Here is a 21732-nt window from a genome sequence, read left to right as displayed (position 1 = left end):
AGTCGTTATTAAAAATGCAGTTTTTATAACGACTTCTCTAATGCCGTTTTAAAATGTGCATATTTTAATAAAGGTAACATTCTATAATAATTTTTGTTAAAATCGTTATTAAAACTATTTTTTTCACAACGATTATATGATATCGTTTTTAAATATATATGTTTTACAACTTATGTCATAGTCGTTGAACAAAAACTATACTTTTTATAACGATTTGTTTGTGTCTGTGTTAATTTTTGGCTTTAATACTTACCCATCTCTTTTTGTCATTAATAATAAAAAAGAAACCAAACAAAACCCTTTTGTTATTTTGCTTCAGATATATCAACAGTGGTTCAATTTCAATAACATCCAACTTTTCCATTTCAAAACCCAGGTCAATTGTTGTGACGCCGCACTCTCAGAATGATGCCGATCTATACACCCTACCGGACTATAGTAGAGGTGGTCGTTAATGGTTCAACACAATATCAATTGAAGAATCGAAAATCAAATTTCTGTAGAAAGAGGATTTTAAAGGAAGGCATTAAATTTTTTTGCAGATCTTATAAGATTTATGAAAATAAGGAAGATGATACTCAGATTGGTAAGGTTGAATTTTATTTTTAAATTGTTTTAATTACTGTTTGGGGATTAAGAGAACTCGTTTCTAGTTTTAAAATTAAATAATTAATTTAAATTTTTTTATTATACAGAAATTTTAGAAGGTGAATTTGTTTTAATTTATTGTTTTTGGATTAAGACTACTTTTTCTAATTTTTAATTCTCTTATTATATAGAAATTTTAGAAATCGGTTTTGTAATTTGAATTTGTTTTAGTCTACTGTTTCTGAATTAAGAGTATTTTTTCTAGTTTTTTTGAATTACGTAATTAGTTTTAAATTTTCTAATTCTTTTATCATATAGGAAACTTTAAAAAGAAAATTAAGTAGAATCCTACTCAAATAATAATTCTTAAAATTGTTAAAAACCTAATTCTAAGTGCGAATTCTTTTGAGAAATTTGGCTAACAATTGGCGGGATAAAATTTTACATTCCCTCCTTTTTTTCCTTTCCTTTTGGGCAAATTACCTTCAATTCTATCATATCGCTTACGGTTTTCAAGTCTCTTCTTTATTGAGGAAAAAAGCTTTACGAGGAAAACAAAGCAGAAGAAAATTGTTACTGCACCTAACAAGTAAGATATCAAGCTATAATTATTTTTTAGAATTTCATGTCAATTGTTTCATTGCTGTGAATGAATTGAAATTTATTTAGCTAGAATTTTTTAAGAAAAAATTAAAAAATATTTAATAGTTGATATAGACAAAAAAATTGTGTTTTTTGCGAAGCATAAATTATTATGAATAGGTTAATCTGCTTATACAATATTATAGTATATGTTTTACAAGTTTAGAGGTCAGTGTTGAATTTTAACCAATTATCTCTGTAGATCACTTTTTGTGCTCGTAAAAAACATCAATTTTATGCATTTAAAAACCATTTATAACCCTTTTTATGATAATTTCAGATCCCTATTTGTAGCCTTTTTCTTATTTTTATATTTTAAAGATAGCTGTATCTTTATTTTTTTTCAACTTCTGCTATATATGTTGATTCACGTTAATGTATTGCTTATGTATTTGGTCTATTGTTTTGTTGAATTGACCTCGCTAATGATTAATCTCATATTAGATAATTCTATGGATAAAAAATGGATGAATTTAGACAACAAGGCTGATCCTCTATACGTAGAAGGAGTTAATAACTTCTTACAATTTGCATTTAGCCAACCTGGAATTTCAAATAGTATTCGTTGTCCTTGCAATGGCTGCAGAAATGTTGTATTCAAGAATATGGATGAAGTTAGATTAGATCTATTTCAGAATGGCATCAACAGGAGCTATAATATATGGAATTTGCATGGTGAATCATTGATTAATTTAGAGAAAGCTGAAAACAACTATGATGAAAATTATGATGATTTTCTTGGTATGCTTCGTGATGCATGTGGTGTAGCAGATATGAATGTTGACTTTAATGGTGAAACTGATTCTTTTTCTTTTAAAGAGAATTATAGCTCCCCAATTCCTAATAATGATGCAGCCAAATTCTTTAGGCTTTTAGGAGATGCCCAGAAAAACTTATATCCAGATTGCAAGAACTTTAATAAATTATCATTTATTGTTAACCTTCTGCATATTAAGTGTTTATGCCAATGGAGTGATAGATCGGTCGACATGTTGTTGTCTTTTTCTGAAGAAAACATATCCCGAGGGCGAGAACCTTCCTTCTTCCTATTATGAGGCCAAGAAAGTCATAACTGACTTAGGGCTAGATTATGTGAAGATTGATGTGTGTTGTAATGATTGCATCTTGTATTGGGGTGAAAACGCTGAATCACAAGAGTGTCCAACATGTCATTCTTCTAGATGGAAATCAAGTAGCAATATCTCTTCATATGGTCAAAAGATCCCTCATAAAGTATTGCGTTATTTTCCTTTAAAATCTAGACTTCTAGAATTGGAGCAACAGTTGCAAGAACTTCAAGATCAATTTGACAATGAACATGAACAACAGAAACAACGTGAGAAAGAATTTGAGACAAAAATTCGAGATCAAGTTTTGAAAGAGATGCAAGATATTTTGAAACAGAATCCTTTGAATTTCTCAAATTACACTGCACCAGTGTTAGATGATACTTTACTAGAGGTATGTATCATTTATACTATTGTTTAATAATATGAATTAGTTTAGCTGACTCATTAGTTTCTGTTATAATCTTATTTTTAATACTTAGTTACTAATAAAATTGTGTTTTAAATGCAGGAGGAATAATTTCATCTACATCACAAATGGCTGTACGGAGCTACATTATATTGTTTAATTTTTCATTAGCATTCTAGTTGGACAATTTTTTGCTTTTTTTTGTTATGTTACAGCAAATATTATATCAACAGTGGTTAGATAGTTTATCTAATCTTTTAAGTTTATCAAAGCTATAATTATTTATATTAAATTTATATCTGTGTGTGATTATTTATTATAGGTAATTTTTTATTTTTAAATTTTTGGCAATGATAATATCATTGAAAACTAGGCTTTTGGTGGTTACTAAAGAATTTAATACAATTTGATGATGGTTGCTAAAATTTTTTGTAACCAAAAAATTAGTTGTAAAAACAATCAATGTATAGTTTCCGTGGTTGTTACAAATCATTCATAACAACTTAAGTGGTTGTGTTAGTTACTTTTGACAGCCAAACTTTTTAAAGAAACTATTAGTAACGTTATTTGTCGTTACTAATAAGTACTTTTTACAACGACAAAAAACTTTAATAAATAAAATTTTAATTAATGTCGTTGCAATAGGTTCACTTTTAACAACGACATGACTTCTTACCAAGTTTTATTTTACACAACTATATTTTGATCGTTATTAAAAGCTATGGTTTATCACAGCCATATATTTGATAAAAGTCGTTGTGAAAAAGATAACATTACGCCAACACGCACAACCAAATTTGTCGTTGTCAAAACTTTTTAACAACCATATTTTGACTTTTAATAACGATATTCGTCGTTACTAAAACACTCTTTTCTTGTAGTGCATCTACGGTTTGATTAGCTCATATTATTTTAAAACTATATTATAATACTTTTTATTTTGTGATATTATACTGAATTTTTTTTTATTAAATCTATGTTAGTTTCTTTTAAATTTGACATATAATGCTAATTAATTCTTTTATTTCAAAATATTAATACATTTTACCATAATCTAAATTTTTAATATTTTAAATTCACTAAATTTGATATGATAAAAAATATATAAACAATAATTGAAAAATTCAGTTTAGAAGTATAATTATCTGTATTATTCTACATGTGATTTAAATTAACTAAGAACAATAAGATAAAATTATATATTTAACTTAATTCTTCAAACTCCTAAAGCACTCAAACTATATATGATAATATCACAAACTCCTAGCAACACATAATAAAATTAAGACAATAAGTACGTATTAATAGGAGTTTTATATTATTATTTTCCAATTTATATATTTTTATTAAAAAAAGTAAATATATAGTATTATCATCAATCCATACTTATAACTACTATTATTTATTTAATAAATTACAGCATGACATACTACTTATAATTAAAAGTATGAATAAATAAAAAATAAATTCATATTTATGTTTTTGCTATATCAAAATTAAAAAAAAAAATATGTTAGAAAAATATACGGTAGTAAAATTTTTAATTTAATAAAAATAAAAGGAATGACATGCATGTCAATCCTTACGGGATATACAATTTTTTTTAATTAACAGTTGGCTAATGGAAAATCTAACAAAATAGTATTTAAATATAATATCACAAAGTTGAAGGTTGTTTTAATTTAATTATTAAAAAGCTATATTATAGTGTAGTATGTCAAATATCAGGGGATGGAAAGTAATGATTTCAAATAATAACAACAATAATTAATGTTATGTTTTGGTTTAAATATTTTAAGAACTTATACTATCATTAGTGATGATTTAAATAACGGTGGTGTCACGTTATCTTTACAATAAATTAATAAATTTATGCGATATGAAAATATTCACAATTGTTTAATAATTTTTTTTGATATTAAATATTCAAATATTGAAAATGTTCCATTGGCTTGTTATATGAATGAAATCGTTACATTGAATAATTATTTTTGTAATCTCCTCACATATGAGTACGTTAATCATATAAATAGTAATTCTCTCCTACCCCTTCTTTGTTTAAGATTTTTCTAACTAAATATATAAGAAATAAAAATATATTTTTTTCTTAAAAATTAAAACTTTAGAAAAACCACAATGCAATGCAAAAACAAAATACCAATACCAAAACTATAACTTAACATTGAATTTTATAATCTGATTACCAACAAATTATAACTTAAATGGACCGCAAATTTTAGAAATATTTTTTTAATAAGAAAAGGATTTTCAATATTTATAAAAACAATTTCGAAATATTTTCTAAGAGTATTAAAAAGGTTTTAAAACCCAAAAAGTTATTGAAATAAAAAAAATGCAGCTTCTTCAGGACTCTATGTAATTAATGAAAAATGAAATATCTGATATAATTAAATTAGAGTAATGTTATTTTATTTTTCAAATTTTATTTTACCATCTGATATAACAACAAACCAGTGAAAAAATAAAAATTATTTTTGAGCTATACACTTTGAACATAGGTTAAACAAACGAAAATTTCACGTACAAAAAAATGGATCGTAAAACATAATCCATTAAATTATTATGCCTTCAATTGCGATTCAGGAGCTTTAATTATAAGTTTGGCAGTAAGGTGCAGAGGTGGAAGAGTGTAGACTATTTCTGCACGTGTCAGTAAATGCACTGACTTTCATGCCATCAGACACAGAGACTTGACACACCTCAACTATGGGCCGGCATGCTCGTGATTCTTCTTTCATGGCCCATTATCTGTTGGCTCCTTCAACTTTGTCTTTTTGGGCCTCTTTTGATATCTATGGTCCTCCCAGGCCCGTATTGTTAGCTACAGTAATCAGATGGCCTCAACTTAACATTGCTTGAGATATTACAATCGGCTACTTAGGAAAATTATACAACACACGATTGCTACAATGTCACTGGTGTAATAAACTAATAATGCGTTAGTTATATAAAAAATTTAATAATAAATAAAATAAATAAAATTCCCCATCATAATATTTATTGTTTGTTTTAAAAAGGATTAATGTCATAAAAATTCACCAACTTTACACGTTTTCTCAATTTAATCATGTTTTTTGAAACTTATCATAAACATACACCGACTTTCATTTTTTTTCCAAATTCATACATGGTGTTGACGTGTCACTCATTCATTGGTAAAATGACTTGGCGCAATAATTCTATGAAAAAAACACTCAATATTCAAAATTAATTAAAAAGGGTAATTTTTCAAATAGAGTCGGGTGTTTGATAACCCAACTTATTACTTAAATTAATATATTAATCACTTAATTGTTTTAAATTGGTTTGATAACTCAAAAAAGTTATACTTAACTTATTCAGTTAAGCCAAAAATCACTTAAAATAATAAGTCAAAAATTTTGACTTATTTTTTTTACTGAAAACATTAAATTATTAAATATTAATTTTATCATTGAATAAACTTTATATCTTTATTATTTCCAATTATTACTCACGCATAAAAATATTTTATTTCACATATTTTTTTTATTTTTTTTAACATCACAATGAGTGTATTATATTTAGATCAACACTTAAAATTGCAAAGTACTATATTTTTCATTATGAATATTTTATTTTCTATCTTTACTTTTTTTATAGTCTATAATGTCATTTTTTAATATTTTTGCTTTTTAATATTCTATGGAATTATGTTTGTAACACACAACATTAATTTTCATATCTAAACGGTTTTTCAGAGTTTTAAAGACTAGTATTTTAATTTTTAAGTTAAAAGGGAGTTTCATTATAATCTTTAAGGACTAATTACCAACATATGCAACTAAAATTTATGATTCTTATTTATGATATATGTAATGTTCATAATATTTTTTTATACATTATTTATTTAATAATTTATATTTGATAATTTATTTTTAAAATAGTTAATCTTTAAAGGTTTAATATGTAAATATAATAATTTCAATAATATTCAATAATTGGAAATTTGCAGTTATCAAACAGACCTATTTAATTTAGCACTTAAAAAAATCAGCAATTATTATTTTCAGCACTTAATTTTCAGTTTTATCAAACACCACTTAAATGTCAAATAAAAACACTCACAAAACTCTCGAATCTGAACGAGTTACAATAAAATTTCAGTGTATATTATCTTATTGATTGAACTTTAGATTTTATGACTAAAATTGTTTCAATGCATCACATATGATTAATAGTCTATTCATTAATTTGTTTTTAATTAAACTTGAATATATTCGAGTCCAATTTTGATTTAACAAATTTATGTATATTTAAACTTGAATTTGAGATTGAGACCTATACGAGCTTTCAAGTTTGGTTAAACAATCAAGCCAAACTCAAACTTCACATAAATCTAATTCGGATCAGTTTGTTTATGCCTGATACAATTGGCAATGGCAACATTTATCATGTTCCGAAATCCCATTTTTGAAAGTTTTAAGTTAAAATCCAACTCTTTAATTCCAATAACAGAGAAAATAAACGAATTCCTAAGACAACTTTGTTAAAATTATGCATTAATCATAATATTTGAATCTTTTTTCATGGAGGTTAATTCTGAGTGTTAATATATTTATAATTAGTGAATAACTTCCAATTAGCCGGATTATCGACAAAAACGGTCCCTTCGCTTTGTCCTCTATAATTAGAGATCAATGAGTCACTGAGGAATTTTCTCCGCCAATAGGACGAAGAACCAACAAATTTTAGCTCATTAAAATCCCTCGTTTGATTTACTAGTTTCTACTATAATATTAATGAACCTGTTTAAATATAGAAAAGAGAATGACTTAGGTTTAACATACATTTGAACTTTTAAATTACTAAAAAGAATGATGATGCATGTTTGTTTCTTAATCAAAACTTGCTGAGTGCTGACATCTTTTAGGTTAATTGAGTACTTGATAAATTAATAAGAATTGAAGGCAAGAGAACGGTTATCCACAAAATCTAAGTCATAGGCTGTGATAATATTGCATGGGGTGAATAAATCTTGACAACGTAAAAAGTCACTAAATCCAACGATACCGAAACTAAATTAAGCTCAACTATAATGAGATTCCAATATTTTTACTTTATGTTAATAAAAGTAAATACAAAATATTTTTTTAAAAAAATTATAATATTAAAATAATAATTAATATTATAATATTTTGACAACAGTTTTGATGGTTATTAATATCTTTTTAACAACCAATTTTATAGATTTTGTAAAATATATAATAACGATCATTACTAAAAAAAATTGTTATGAAATACATTATACTGCGTCAACACGTACATTCACATTTATCATTGTTAAAAACTTTTAACAACTATACTTTGAGTTTTCATAACGACAATTGACGTTTTTAAAAATCAATTTTTTTGTGGTGGTATTCAGCATCTCTCGTATATGATACAACTATACCGGTTAGAAGGTCAGAATGAATGGCCGAAAACTTCTTCCGACGTCTTTCATACTTCTATTATTTTGATCTTCAGTCTTCACCGAAGTAAACTGAGAGCTCGGGTGATGTATCAAGTAGCTTTACACAATCTTGGTCTACCTAAGAATAAGATGCATGGTAGGGATTATTAATTCAAAGACGTCGAAAGGTGCAAGTAAAGTGATGCATGGACTCATGATCATTAGTGGGTGTGAATGTGATTAGATAAGAAAGGATATATTAGCCATCTTTATCTCTCATCTTCTTAATTTAAATTAGGATTAATAGATGCAGAATTCATTCCCATTTTCCTTGTTATCCAACCGGCTCCATTTGACGTACGCTTTATGAATCTTATATATAAATGGGTAGATAGAAATATATAAATGATTAATAATAATAATCAATCCATAATTAATTAGGTATAGTTTGACTACCTATAAAGTAGAATATAAAAAGACTAAGAGAGTAAGAAGTCAATCTAATGGTGCTCAAAAAATAAAAAATAAACAATTTTCAAAAATCTATTAAAATATGATTAATTGCTGAAATTATTTCACAATTAATTAATTGTTTGGAAATTTATTAAATTTTTCAAAATTGATATAATATTTTAAATTGATATATTCAAACAATTTGCGACTATTATTCTTTTTTATTTTTTTATTTTAAAATATTATAAAAAATAGTTGGATAGATTTCTACGTAAATTTATCAAATTGTTTAGATTTAGGGCATGTTTAGATCAATTCTAGTGTAGAATTCATTTCATTTCATTTAACTTTTAAATAATTTTTATTTAAAAATTATTTGGAAATATAATTTTCCAAATTTTAAATATAAAATTAATTTTAAATAAAATGAAATAAATTGAATATTATGTTTCAATAAATTTAATACTATGTTTTCAGTGTAAATGTAAATTTAAATTGTGAAAATTTATTTAAAACAAACACATCTTATAAAAATTCAATTAAAGATTATGTGTTTTATAAAAATTGTGAAATTTATTTGAATCAAACAGACCTTTAAAGCATTTGAAAGGTTGAGATAGATTTTTAAAAAATCTAAAAGATTTGGCTAGCTTTTTGGCATCACTAATATTGGAAGCAGAGGTTGAAATCCCGTTCATATTATGTACTAGAATTTAAAAGGCATAATCGCCTCCGCAAATAATTAGGATTTTGGTAAACCGCACCTATGCAGTGTATATATAGAGAAAGAATATTTTGTTTGATAATAAGGTGATTTTGTAGGAAAAAAAAAACAAATGATCATTTTATCCCTCCTACTTGTCATAAAATATTTAAAATGTCAAAAAAAAAAAAAACACTTACATCCTGAATTTGACAAAATCGGCTCAAAAATCATCTCTTTACTTCATCCAAAAGAGTGAGACATACTCTTCGGTTTTGATGGTGGTTTTTCGATGACAAAAAATTTAAAATTGTCCTAATTTTTTTAACAGTTTAAATTAATAATTAATAATTAAAAAACAATTTAATCTTTTCAAATTTTTAAATTCTAAAATTTATCAAATTAACCCACATATTTTGTGTTTTTAGCACAAAAAATTATTTTTTAAATTTTTTTCTCGTTTTAAGGCGAGGAGGAGCTCCTCTTCGCATGAGAAGAGGAACAAAAATAAATATCCATTCAAATTTTTGATAAGATTTATAAAAATAAATTGTAATTTTTTTTATAAGACTTATAAAAAACTAAAATAAATACTAAATATTGTAATTATCTCATCTTATTTTTTGATTAATATCCTTTCAAATTTTAGTTAATATAAGAGGTTAAGTTCATTTATTTACACTCATAAAATATGAATGATGCAATTCAATTTCATTTAATTTAATTATATTTTTTTCATAAATAATATAATTAAATAAAAATTCAAATTCAAATTGAAATCGAAATTCCAAAAAACAAAAAGTTTATGCAAAAGGTGTAAAAAAAAAACAATAGAAAGAATGAAAAAGAAAAGGTAGAAGTATAATCAGGTGTCCCCATCTCTGGATCCATAGAAATGGTCTTCCCAAATTCTTGCATATTTGACGATCAGTACTACACAAAATGCACTGAGCGCCGTCCACTTTTCTTTTCTCTCTACCGTCTCTTAGTCCTCGCTATAAAATGTCCGGTTCAGTCCTCCCGAACCAATTGCAGCAACCCAAATAAAGAAAACAAAGGTAAAATGAGGCTTTCAATTGGAGCAGCAAGGTCATACACTTTACCTTGTGCTTCAAGTCATCTTGAACTAATATTCATTCTTCATCGCCACGTACCCACTTCCTACCTCTTCTCTAAATTTCTTAACCCTAAAAACAAAAACTTGTTTCACCATGTCCATTGCACTCGACTCACTACTTATAACTCAACAAAACTCGGCAAGAAATGGGTGGAATATCAAGGACTCAACAACTGGCATGGCTTACTCGATCCGCTTGATAATAATTTACGCAGCGAAATCCTACGCTACGGCCAATTCGTCGAAGCAGCTTATCGCTCATTCGACTTCGACCCTTCTTCTCCGACATACGCCACGTGTAAATTTCCCCGAAACTCTTTCTTAACCAGGTCTGGTATAGGAGAAACCGGCTACCGCATGACAAAGAATCTACGTGCCACGTGTGGTGTACAGTTGCCACGTTGGATCGACAGAGCCCCTAGCTGGGTTTCCCCTCAGTCCAGCTGGATCGGATATGTCGCCGTTTGTCAGGAGAGAGATGAGATTGCGAGACTTGGCCGGCGCGACGTAGTTATAGCTTACAGAGGCACGGCCACGTGTTTAGAGTGGCTTGAAAATTTCCGAGCAACGCTGACGTGTGTATCTGACGGCGAAGGAAACGCGGGTTCTTGTAATGATATCAGGCCCATGGTGGAGAGTGGTTTTTTAAGCTTATACACGTCAGCTACGTCAACGTGTCAGAGCTTGCAGAAGACGGTGAAGGAGGAGATAGCTAGAGTCATCGAAATGTACGGTGATGAGCCGCTCAGTTTCACGATCACCGGCCATAGTTTGGGCGCGGCGTTGGCTACACTAACAGCATACGATGTAAAATCTAGTTTTGGAAATGCACCAATGGTGACCGTTATATCATTTGGTGGGCCACGTGTAGGGAATAAAAGCTTCAGGTCCCAGCTGGAAAATGGTGGGACCAGGATCCTACGTATTGTCAACTCCGATGATCTCATTACAAAAGTGCCTGGATTTGTGACTGATACTGATGCCGTGGCAGTCCAGATGGCAGGACTGCCGAACTGGTTACGTAAGAGCGTAGAGAACACGCGGTTGGTGTATGCTGATGTGGGACAGGAGCTGAGATTGAGCAGTAAGGAGTCACCGTATCTTAATAAAAGGGATATAGCCACGTGTCATGAGCTAGGAACGTATCTTCACTTGGTGAATGGATTCGTGAGCTCGACGTGCCCATTTACAGCCACCGCCGAAAAAATACTAAATAGAAATCATAGAGAAAAGCTAGGAATAGGATTTAGATAAAATAAAATAAACTTGTATATGAGGATTAAGACATGCAAAGTGCTACGTGGTTATATCCTTAGCATTCCATAACAAGAGAAGTGGATTCCTACTTTTTCTGGGATCTTTACGGAAATATTTGGAAAAAAAAAAAATTGTAAAAATTAATTTCAAAATTGTAACTCGAAAGCTATATCTCAAAACTTCTTACGCTTTATTATCTTTTACTCTTACATGTTAGTTTCCTACTCCAAATACAGTTCAAGTATAATAAAAAAAAACAGTTTCAAACGGCTTTTATAACTTTTTTTAATTTACAATAAATATAATTTACAACTTTTTTTCAAAAAACTGTCTTTTAAAAAGATTTTAAATGGGTTTTATGGTTTCAAAATCAAACAGGTTTTTAAAATATAGTTTGCAGCAGTTTTAAAATAATTTTTAAAAGATAAAGGATGTTTATGAATTTAGAGTACAAAGAAGCATATATATTTGAAAAAGAGAGTAAAAAATAAAGTTATTTAGATTTTATTATTTTATTCTTAATTGATAAAAAAATTATTGTTAATTGATCAAAATGATTAAAATTCATGAGTTGTTGAATTTATAAATAGCGCAAAAGATTTCATGCATGAAGAATACAAATAAGTTTTGAAAAATAAAAATATGTGTGTGTATGTGTAGGAATAACAGGATGTGCTCATCTTTCACAATTTTTTTTATTTAAATTCTCAAATTTATAATATAAAATTTTCTTTTTCCGTAACTAACTTTAGTAAACTTATTCCTAAAGCATATTAAAAAGATTATTTTTATCGTTAGATATAGGTTTAGTGGTAAAAAAATTCTTAATAATTATGACTTTTTACAATTTAAACCAAATTTTTTAATTTTTGTAATGATAGTCAAAATTGTATTTTTTTTTATAATAATAGCCGAATTTATATATTTTTTATTGTAAGTTTGGCCATCAATTTAGATATTATTGCAATAAAAAAACAATTTAATTATAATTATAAAAGTTAAAAATTTTGATTTAAATTACAAAAAATCATAAAAATTTAAAAAAATTTCATCATCAGAAGTTAAATATTAGTATAAGTTTGTTAAGTATTTCATGTTTTAGAAATTGAGAGTATATATTGTTGTATATTCGTGTAATCCATTCATTTAGCGTTTATGTTAAAAACATAAATTTATTAGCTGAGTCTAGGAGTCAACCTATGTATGATATATGATCAAAAAAGAAGATGTGGATATAAGCTAGTTTGAATATGCTTCTCATAGCGGTGCTGAAATTGTGGAGACAAGTCTCCCTCCGACCATTTGCCACGTAAAATTAAACAACGTGGAAAACACCATACCAACATATAAAAAATTTGGGCAAAATGACAGTTTTCCTGTTTACCCAATTACTAATTTTGTACAACTTCTTCCCCACTCAAGTCAAATTTGATCAATACTTTTTTGAGTTGATTATAAATTACCAAATGCATCATTCAAGGGTTGAATTATTTTCGGTTATCAAATTATAAATTTTTTACTTTTTAATGATTAATATTTTATTTGTTATATTTTAGTAATCTAAATTTTATTTTCCGTTATTACAAGAAATTATTTATTTATTACAGGCGAAATTTTACTTACAGGGCAAAGAAAATCTATATGTCCTTCGTGGGCTTAATTTCATCCACCGTTTCTGATTTTTAGACATTTCATCACTAATGTCCTTAATTTCGGCTTCTAAGCCTCCTGAATTTTGATTTAAAATTCAATAAACTTTTTCTGTACATTTTTTTTTCACTCACGCTATTAACAGATGTTAATGTGACATTTTGAAAAAATAATGCATATATAAATCAACTCCGCTGCATCTGACACATCATAATAAAACTTTAAAAATTCAAAATACTCAAAATATCCTTAAACTCAAAATAACATAAACAATCGTGACTTAAAACTAGTAACAGAGTCGCCGCCCCTACCCTTCCACCACCTTGAATCCTAAAGTCGCCAGCATTTCCGGCCCACCGCCTGAACCCACTTTTGTCGCCAAAGGAGACAGATAAACAGATCGGTTCGTCATCAAACGAACCCATTTGAGTTCGTATGAGGATAAATAAATTTTCCTCCAACCACTACCTCGTCGCCGGTGATAGAACTTCGACGGGAAAGTGCGGTGGTCAACTAACTGTGGTGAAGTTAAGTTTTGCAAGGATGAAAATAGATGTAGGGTTTTCTGAACAACAAACTGCCTATGAGAGATGAAGGGAAAAAAGTAATGAGTTGGATTATAAATGATTATATAGTAGCTTGTGTAGTGATTTTGCAAAATAAAAATGTGTGTAATGATATTAAAGGTCTAATGTATTAAATGTCCGACCTTTTAATCCCTTTTCAATCCTATCATGACGTTAAAAAGTAGTCAATTTTATTATATTTCACAATTTCTCGTTTCAGTTGTATCTTTACACATTAAATTGACATTTTTTATTTAGAAAAATTTTAAAAAAAAAAAATTAAATTGACCTTTTAAACATTAAATTGACCTTTTTATATTAAATTGACCTTTTTAAAGAATTTTTTGAATTTTTTTAAATAATAAAAAGGTCAATTTAATGCTTAATTGAGTAAAATTGACTAGTTTAACATCAGGGTATGATTGAAAAAGAGATAAAAGGTCATAGTGTTTTTAAGATATTATATCTATATATATTAAATGGAAAGTTGATTATTTCTGTAAAATAACCTAAATAATTTTACTAAGATTACAAGTATGGCTAAAAGTATTTTACTTGGATTTTATTAGCGATCTTTCTCCTTTTAATTTAACAAAAGCGATATCATATTTCCCACGTATTTTTATTAATTATCCATTCTCAGCTATAATCAAAGGCTGAAAAATTAAAAGTGAAAGGAAATTCTTGAATATTGAATATTATTATTTAGATATAATAGTGTTAAAAAAATAAAAAAATTTATGTTTTTTTTAAATATATCTAAACTTTTCAAAAGTTAATTATAATTCTATTTAAAGTTGACAAATTCGCTGAAACTTTGTTCATTTTTCAAGATAGATTTAGTTGGTGTTTGGTTCAATTTTTCGATGCTTTTACCTTTTACTTTCTAAAAAACTCCAATAAAGCGTTTGGTGAGAATTCTTTAAGAGATTTTTGGAGATTTTTAACATCCAACGGCTGCTTTTGGAAAAGCTTCATTTTGAAGTTTTTGCCAACAACTGATAGCTTTTTTAATATTTTTAATTACTTAGACAAAATTACCCCAACTAGAATATATTATTTTTTAATATATAAAGTTATTTAAATTATTTTTAAATACTCTAATCATTTATAAATTATATAAAATTATTTTATTTATATTAAACAACTATAATTTAATTATTTTTTAAATAAATTATAAATTTAACAAAAGAATATCTAAATAAGTTTAAACTAAATATTGTTTTTTATAAAAAAATAATTTTTAATATTTTTATTGAATATTATATATTATATAATATATTTATAATTTAATAAATAAACATAAAAATTGTGCTTTTTACGGCTATTTTATATATAACCAGCAAAAACTAATCAAATCTCATTAAACACGTATGGTCTATCAGATATTAGCTCTCAGCCAACAGCTACCAGTTACAACAACCTGTTAAACCAAACATTATGCTCATTAAGATTAGAAAGAAAGGAAATTATCCATGTCACGTGATTCATATAAACCAATCAAGAAATATTAAATAAATTTTTAAAAATTGAATAAATTTTGGCAAATTAAAAATATTAGAATAAATTTACAGCTTCTAAAATATTTGAATAAATTTTTAAAATGTCAAAATAATTTAACTTCTCCATACTATTATGCCTATTATTAGGTGGCTCAAGTCATTTAAGTACTAATTATACTCAGTTTCTTCGATAGTTTAAATGGAATTTCTATCAAAAGAGTCTAAACAACAATTAAACATGGGAATTATTTATAAAATATTCAATATTTGAAATTTAATTTTATCGGTATCTGATTTTTTGGCTTCTTTATATATATTTTTAAAATTTTAAAAATACTTTTTTTTACTTTCTCGATTGAGACATGAGTTAAAGAAGAAGAATAAGACATGTCATCAGATGATGTTTTCATCGTATATTTTTAGTGTATTTACGATGTTTGTAAGCATAATCTATCCCTAGCTCTCTGTACTTTTTATTTTTTGTTTATTTGGTCCCTTGTCTACTTTATTTGTTTAGTTAGTTCTTATATATTTTACTTTTTGTTTCTTGGTCCCTCTACAATCAAATTTTGCAATGATTAAGTCCTTAAAAATATATTAGGAACGAACTAAATAAAAAATAAAATTTACAAAAAAAACTAAGTAAATAAAGAATTTACAAAAGATTTAGGCAAAAACAGAAGTACAAGAGTTAAGTGAATAAAAAGTGAAAAATACAGGGACTAATTAAAGAAGCAAAGTAGACCATGGACTTAAGAATGGGTTATACCATATTTTATAGTGTTTTTTATAATGTTTTAAAATACGGCATGTAGGGGTGAGCATCGGTCGGTTCGGTTGAAATTTTTTTGGTTTTTTCGATTTTCAGTTTGGAAAATTCCCAAATCGAACCGAACCAAACTTTTAGTTTGGAGGTGAAAAAACTGAACCAAACCAAACCGAAAATTTCGGTTCGGTACGGTTCGGTTAAAACCGAATTCACTATTTTTTATTTTTAAAAAAATTTTATATTAAAATTAATTGAAATATTAAATAATTAGAGTCTAATAAATTTTCATATATGTTTAAACAACAATTATTAACTCATATATCAACAATAATTAAGATATAAAGACAAAAAACATATAAATATAAGTATATGTATATTATTTTTAAAATATATATATATATTTTATATTAAAGTTCGGTTAATTCGGTTTTTCGGTCGGTTCGGTTTTCAAAACACCCAACCAAACCGAACACCAAACTTTACCTAAAGTAGAAACCGAACCAAACCGTTTTCACCAAAAAATCAAACCAAACAACGACGTTCAGTTCGGTTCAGTTTGGTTCGGTTCTTGCTCACTCCTAACGGCATGTCTCGGTCGAGAGACGCATATTCACAATCAAGACATGAGTTAAAAATAAAAATAAGACATTTTTCGATCGAGACATGCATGTTCTCGATCAAGACATGAATTAACAAAAAATTATTTTTAAAATTATTTTTCAAAAGCCGGTATTCAGTGAAATTAGTAAAATATGGATAATAAAATTATAATTACTTTTTAAAGTAGGATAGGTTTGAAACTATCTCGTGCGTTATTGAAATTTCAACTGTTTAATTGAGCATGACATAGCAATAAAACGGTTTAATCCATGGAAAGGCACATAAACTTTCAACTTTCATTTGTTTGATTTCTTCAAAGGTTTTTATTTAATAAGTTCATGTATTATTTATCTTTTACTTAGTGAGCCATTTTATAAATATATCGCTTACTTTCCGTTAAATAACATTTTTTAAATCATTTATGACATCATATTTTACGTGATTAAAAATTTTATGTAAGAATGACGAAAGACTTAAATCCCTCCTAAAAACAAAAATATTCAATAGGTTTATGTGTTCATGTGTGTTTCACTCTAAATATAGTGCGCACCTCTTTTCCGCCTAAAATAAATTTAATAATTTAAAATAAAGTAAATACAAAAACTAAAAAAGATCATAAAAATAAACCAAAAAAAATACATGAAATTTAGCCATAAAAAAAAGCGGCTAACAGATGACTAGCAATGTGTAAAATGCCTATTTTTTTTAGTAGTGGGTAGTTTTTGAGCACATACAAATATTTACACATACATGCAATTTACAAAACAAACAAAAACCAAAGACTGCAGCCATTTTTTCTTCTTATTCGGTCACTTTCTCTACAATCATTATCAAAAAAGTACGTCAAAGGTAAAGTGTAATAACGATTCCAGTTTTAATGAGTTGAATAAAGCCAACTACCAAGCGGCCGCAATTTGGATTTGGTTCCTATTTCTCAAGATATTCGATTCGAAAGTCGGTTGCTAATATCTTCGTACCATTCTCTCAATTCCACAAGGTGGTGCTTTTTCATATATTGTTATTTTAGTATAGCAAAATTAGGCAGCAAATAAACTTTTTTCTATTTAGAAAGAAGACAATAAGTGATGATATTAGAGTCACTTGGTAACATTTATGTTGCATCTTTCAGAGGGTTCGATCCACCCTTCTACAGCTAGTGAACGGATTATAAAATGAATCATTCTGCTAATCCCGCTAACACTTAATCTAATGTAATTCTATCTTTGATAAAAAAAATTATAACATTCTAATTTTCAATTATCATAGAAAGTTTTTGAAATGCAAATTAATGAACATATGCAATAATCTACAAGAACAGTGTTGAAATACATTAAAGAAAAGTTTTGAGTGTAATCTTTTGGCAAAATAAGATCTTAATTTTCAATCGTTGGTATGGACCGTTGTGTAGTTCGAAATATTTTTTTAAGGGGGGTGAACTGCAAAAAAATCGACGACTATTACTCATACTAATCTAGACAGAAAACCGAATCAAAACTTTTTTTTCTAAAAATATAGCTTCGTCCGCAGGTCGATGATGACTGGGTTTAATTAAAAGAATAATTACATCACTAGTGTTTGAATTTTTTTATTATTAGTAATATTTTAATTATACTTATAAAATATTTTTTTAATCATAAGTTAATCTCCGTCGATAGAAGTGAAGTTTGATACAATAATAAATGACTACTCAACAAAACTGAGTAAATCAATCTAAAACTAAATGATGATTACTACAATAACAGTTATTTAGAGGGGCTTTTTAGCCACCAAATAAACCACTCAAATATAATAATATTGTACATAAAAATAGTTGTCATTCAAACAACTCAGCCATCACTAAAAAAAAAAAATTCTTACATGAAATATTATAATTCCTTCATCAACGCATGAAGTCTCAATTCTCAACTATAAAAAATGCCAAGTTTAAGCCAAAATAAAATTAATTTGCCATCAAATTATTTATATTTTTTATAATTACTTTATTATTTTAATAAAATAAGATAATTTTATCCATTTTCACAATTAGATGAATCTATTTCATCTAATGATAAAATTAAAATTAAAATAATTATGAAAAGCGCTTAAATATATATTATCGCCAAATTAATAGACAAATTCATAAGAAAAACATAACATACATTTATCCAAAATTATTTTAACTTGTTAAAAATTTAACTTAACTTTTAAGTAATTATATCACATCAAATGTATTTTGTTTAATTAAATCCATATGCAATTGTTTCCATAATATATTGAAATATGAAAAACATACTTCTCTAATTTTTACATTCATTTGGTACTCATATCATATTTTCTACTTTTATGTTTATATTAGAAATTTTTCATAGGTATTACTACCAAACTATATATATATAGATATAGACACATACCTATTTGTTTTTTCTACAACTAATTTTCTGTTGTATAGTAAAATTATTAATGCTTTATTTATAATTATAATTTTAGGTCACACGCATATTATATTGATTCCCAATATGTCTATTGTTCGAATGTTCGAACACTTAAACCTATAATTTTTATATGCGGTATTTTATAAGATAGTATCAAAAGTGATGACATCTAGACTTCAACATATAATTTCACAAATAATTAGTCGTCCTCAAAATGCTTTTATTCAGGGGCGTCTTACCTCCTATAATAATTAATGGTTCTTGATTGCCGGTCTGAGTTTGATCCAACCTACAAAAGAAAATAGGTTAGAAGGATTCGAGCCGGTGTTGGCTCGAATACCCTCCGATGCCTAAGTCAGATAGTTTGGAGTGATGTTGAGAGTGAATATGAGTTAAATTAGGTTTTACCTGACTTAGGGCTTGGTTTATATACACCATAGTCATTGTGATGTACTAGGAGTCTTCTTCTTTACTCTGATCTCATCTTCTAGATATGATGAGATGTTCTTCGTCTTTATCCCTGATCTTCAGGGAAGCTTGACTTATCCGAGCTATCGGTTAGTTACTGTTGAGTTCTGGGTCAAGGACCTGCGACTGGTCCTACCTGTTCTGGATCTGTGTCATGTCATAGTCTTCTGGTACTGTTTCGGGTATGATATCCATCATTAGTCCCTCCCTAAAGATTGTGTCTCTCAAGTATTTATGCTTGTTGGTCCGGGCCATTCGTTTGGGCCTGTTTCTCGTGGTACGCCTTTGCTTTTTTGCCCGTTGGGAGTAACTGCTTCCTCCCTTGTCTTTTCAATTTCGTTTTTCAAAATTTAAACTGCCATCATTTCATGTTCCTGAATGTCCGCCACGTTTTTATCCTAGCAACTGCTGTCACGGTTACCTAGGTCTTCTTTAAAGTTCCTTTTGTTTCTTTCCTTTTTCTTCTATCTTGTTCTTTGCTGATTGCTTCTGAAATTTTCTTGCTTTTCTTCGCTGCCATTATTACTTTTCTTCCTTGTGGTTTCCAGGTAAGCTTCGTCTACTTTCTTGATTTTCCATACTAGGTATGACTCGTACTAGGTCTTCTGTGTCTCTCCCTTCATCCGGCGCTGCCGTTGATTATCGTAATTCTTTAAGTTCGTTCGTCACTAATATTGATAGAGAGTCTTTGGGTGAAATTCGTGATGATTTTGGTATTCCGGTGGCTTATTCTCTTTCAGTCTGTGGTGCTCGTATGAGTGCTAATGAGAATGTGGGAGATGACAAGGTAATCGTTTATAAGGAGCAATTCCGTTGTGAGCTACGTTTCCCTTTAGATCCTTTGATTGAGTCTTTTGTTAAAGACTATGGGATTCCCTTAGGTCAAATCCACCCAAACGCCATTCGTGTCTTGTGTTGCTTTATTGAGTTAGTCTGTGACAAAGGCCTGTCTCCTTCTTTGGGTATGTTGAATGAGCTTTTCTTTATAACGCGTAGGAGTAATGAATTTTATCATCGTTTGGCTGCTCATCGAGGCAAGCGCCTGATTGACGCTCTGCCAAAGATTACTAAGCGTTGGCAACGTTCTTTCTTTGTTGTGGGTCACGACAGTGCTTTTGCTAACTTCCCCTGTGATTGGGTGGATGAGTCTGAGTCCCTATCTTTTTCTCCCCTATGCGTTACTGACTCAGAAGCCCTAGATTCTTTAGTGGATGATGCCCAGTCTCAGTTATTTGATTGTTGTGACTTAGTGGATAGGTACTTGTACCGTAAGTTTCCTCATATTGAGTTGCCTCCTCGTACTGTGATTGAGGGGCCTCTTGAAAGTGATGGTACTGATAGGAGTAAAATACTCCTATGTATTGAGTTGTTTTCCGCATGCTTTTGCTATGTTTCACCGTGCTTTTTGGTTGTTTTGTATACCTTATTGCGCGCGTGTGTGTTATAGGGAAAATGGAGCAAAGCGGAGTCCTTTTGGCCTAAAAGATGGAAGAATCAACGAATCTAAGAAAGGGCGAAGTCTTGGAACAAAAAGATGCCGAAAGCACATTTCAGAATCTGACCCTGCTGCACTAATTGAAGATTTTGGATTAGTTAGAGGCTTCTAAAGAGTTTGTGTTCTTCACAAGAAATGAAGTAGACATCCTAAGCTTTCCAGGGGTTCAAGAACCAACTCATTTGGACGTTTCTACACCGAGTTATGAAGGTTCGAAGTCAGCAATTGTGCAGCAGAAAATCAGCAGAGCTCGATCGAGCTCCCCACTTATGGGGAGGGCTCGATCGAGCCCTTAGGCAAAAAACGAGCAGGGAACTTGTGAAGAATGAAGGGCTCGATCGAGCCCTTCCTCATAAGTGAAGGGCTCGATCGAGCCTTAGTGAAAAATGTGGCTGGGAGCTGAAATTGAAAAGAAACAAGACTTGGGACCACTTCCTCTTTTGGCTAGACACAACTTATACATGGTTGTCTTTATTTCCTCCTTTGTATTGCCTATATAAGGCACCTTATCTCCAAATTAGGTATAGACTTGATATAGAACATTTCACCTACTTTTTAGTTTCCTTTTTTAGTTAGGAGTAGATTAATTTTAAGGCCTTGT

The 21732-nt window shown here is 28.5% G+C and overlaps 2 protein-coding genes and 1 long non-coding RNA gene across 3 annotated transcripts; all 3 read left to right on the top strand.

The window, feature by feature from the left end:
• Positions 1–180: 180 nt before the first annotated feature.
• LOC126686319 (uncharacterized) lies at positions 181–2484 on the top strand. Its single transcript, XM_056106126.1, has 2 exons — positions 181–1177; positions 1675–2484. Exon 2 carries the CDS (start codon positions 1683–1685, stop codon positions 2283–2285), a length of 603 nt encoding a protein of 200 aa, XP_055962101.1. The 5' UTR covers positions 181–1177; positions 1675–1682; the 3' UTR covers positions 2286–2484.
• A 16-nt stretch (positions 2485–2500) lies between these two features.
• On the top strand, positions 2501–3002 carry LOC126686318 (uncharacterized). The gene is made up of 2 exons (XR_007643899.1): positions 2501–2691; positions 2809–3002. It is a non-coding gene; the product is annotated as an uncharacterized LOC126686318 (long non-coding RNA).
• Positions 3003–10191: 7189 nt separating this feature from the next.
• On the top strand, positions 10192–11667 carry LOC126687972 (phospholipase A(1) DAD1, chloroplastic-like). Its single transcript, XM_050382523.1, has one exon. The coding sequence runs from the start codon at positions 10192–10194 to the stop codon at positions 11665–11667; it is 1476 nt and encodes a 491-aa protein (XP_050238480.1).
• The last annotated feature ends 10065 nt before the right edge of the window (positions 11668–21732 follow it).

The sequence above is a fragment of the Mercurialis annua genome, linkage group LG6 (genome assembly GCF_937616625.2).
Source record: "Mercurialis annua linkage group LG6, ddMerAnnu1.2, whole genome shotgun sequence".
Lineage (NCBI taxonomy): Eukaryota > Viridiplantae > Streptophyta > Magnoliopsida > Malpighiales > Euphorbiaceae > Mercurialis > Mercurialis annua.
Note: the sequence above shows the minus strand (reverse complement) of the source record. Positions and strands in the feature narration are given on the sequence as shown.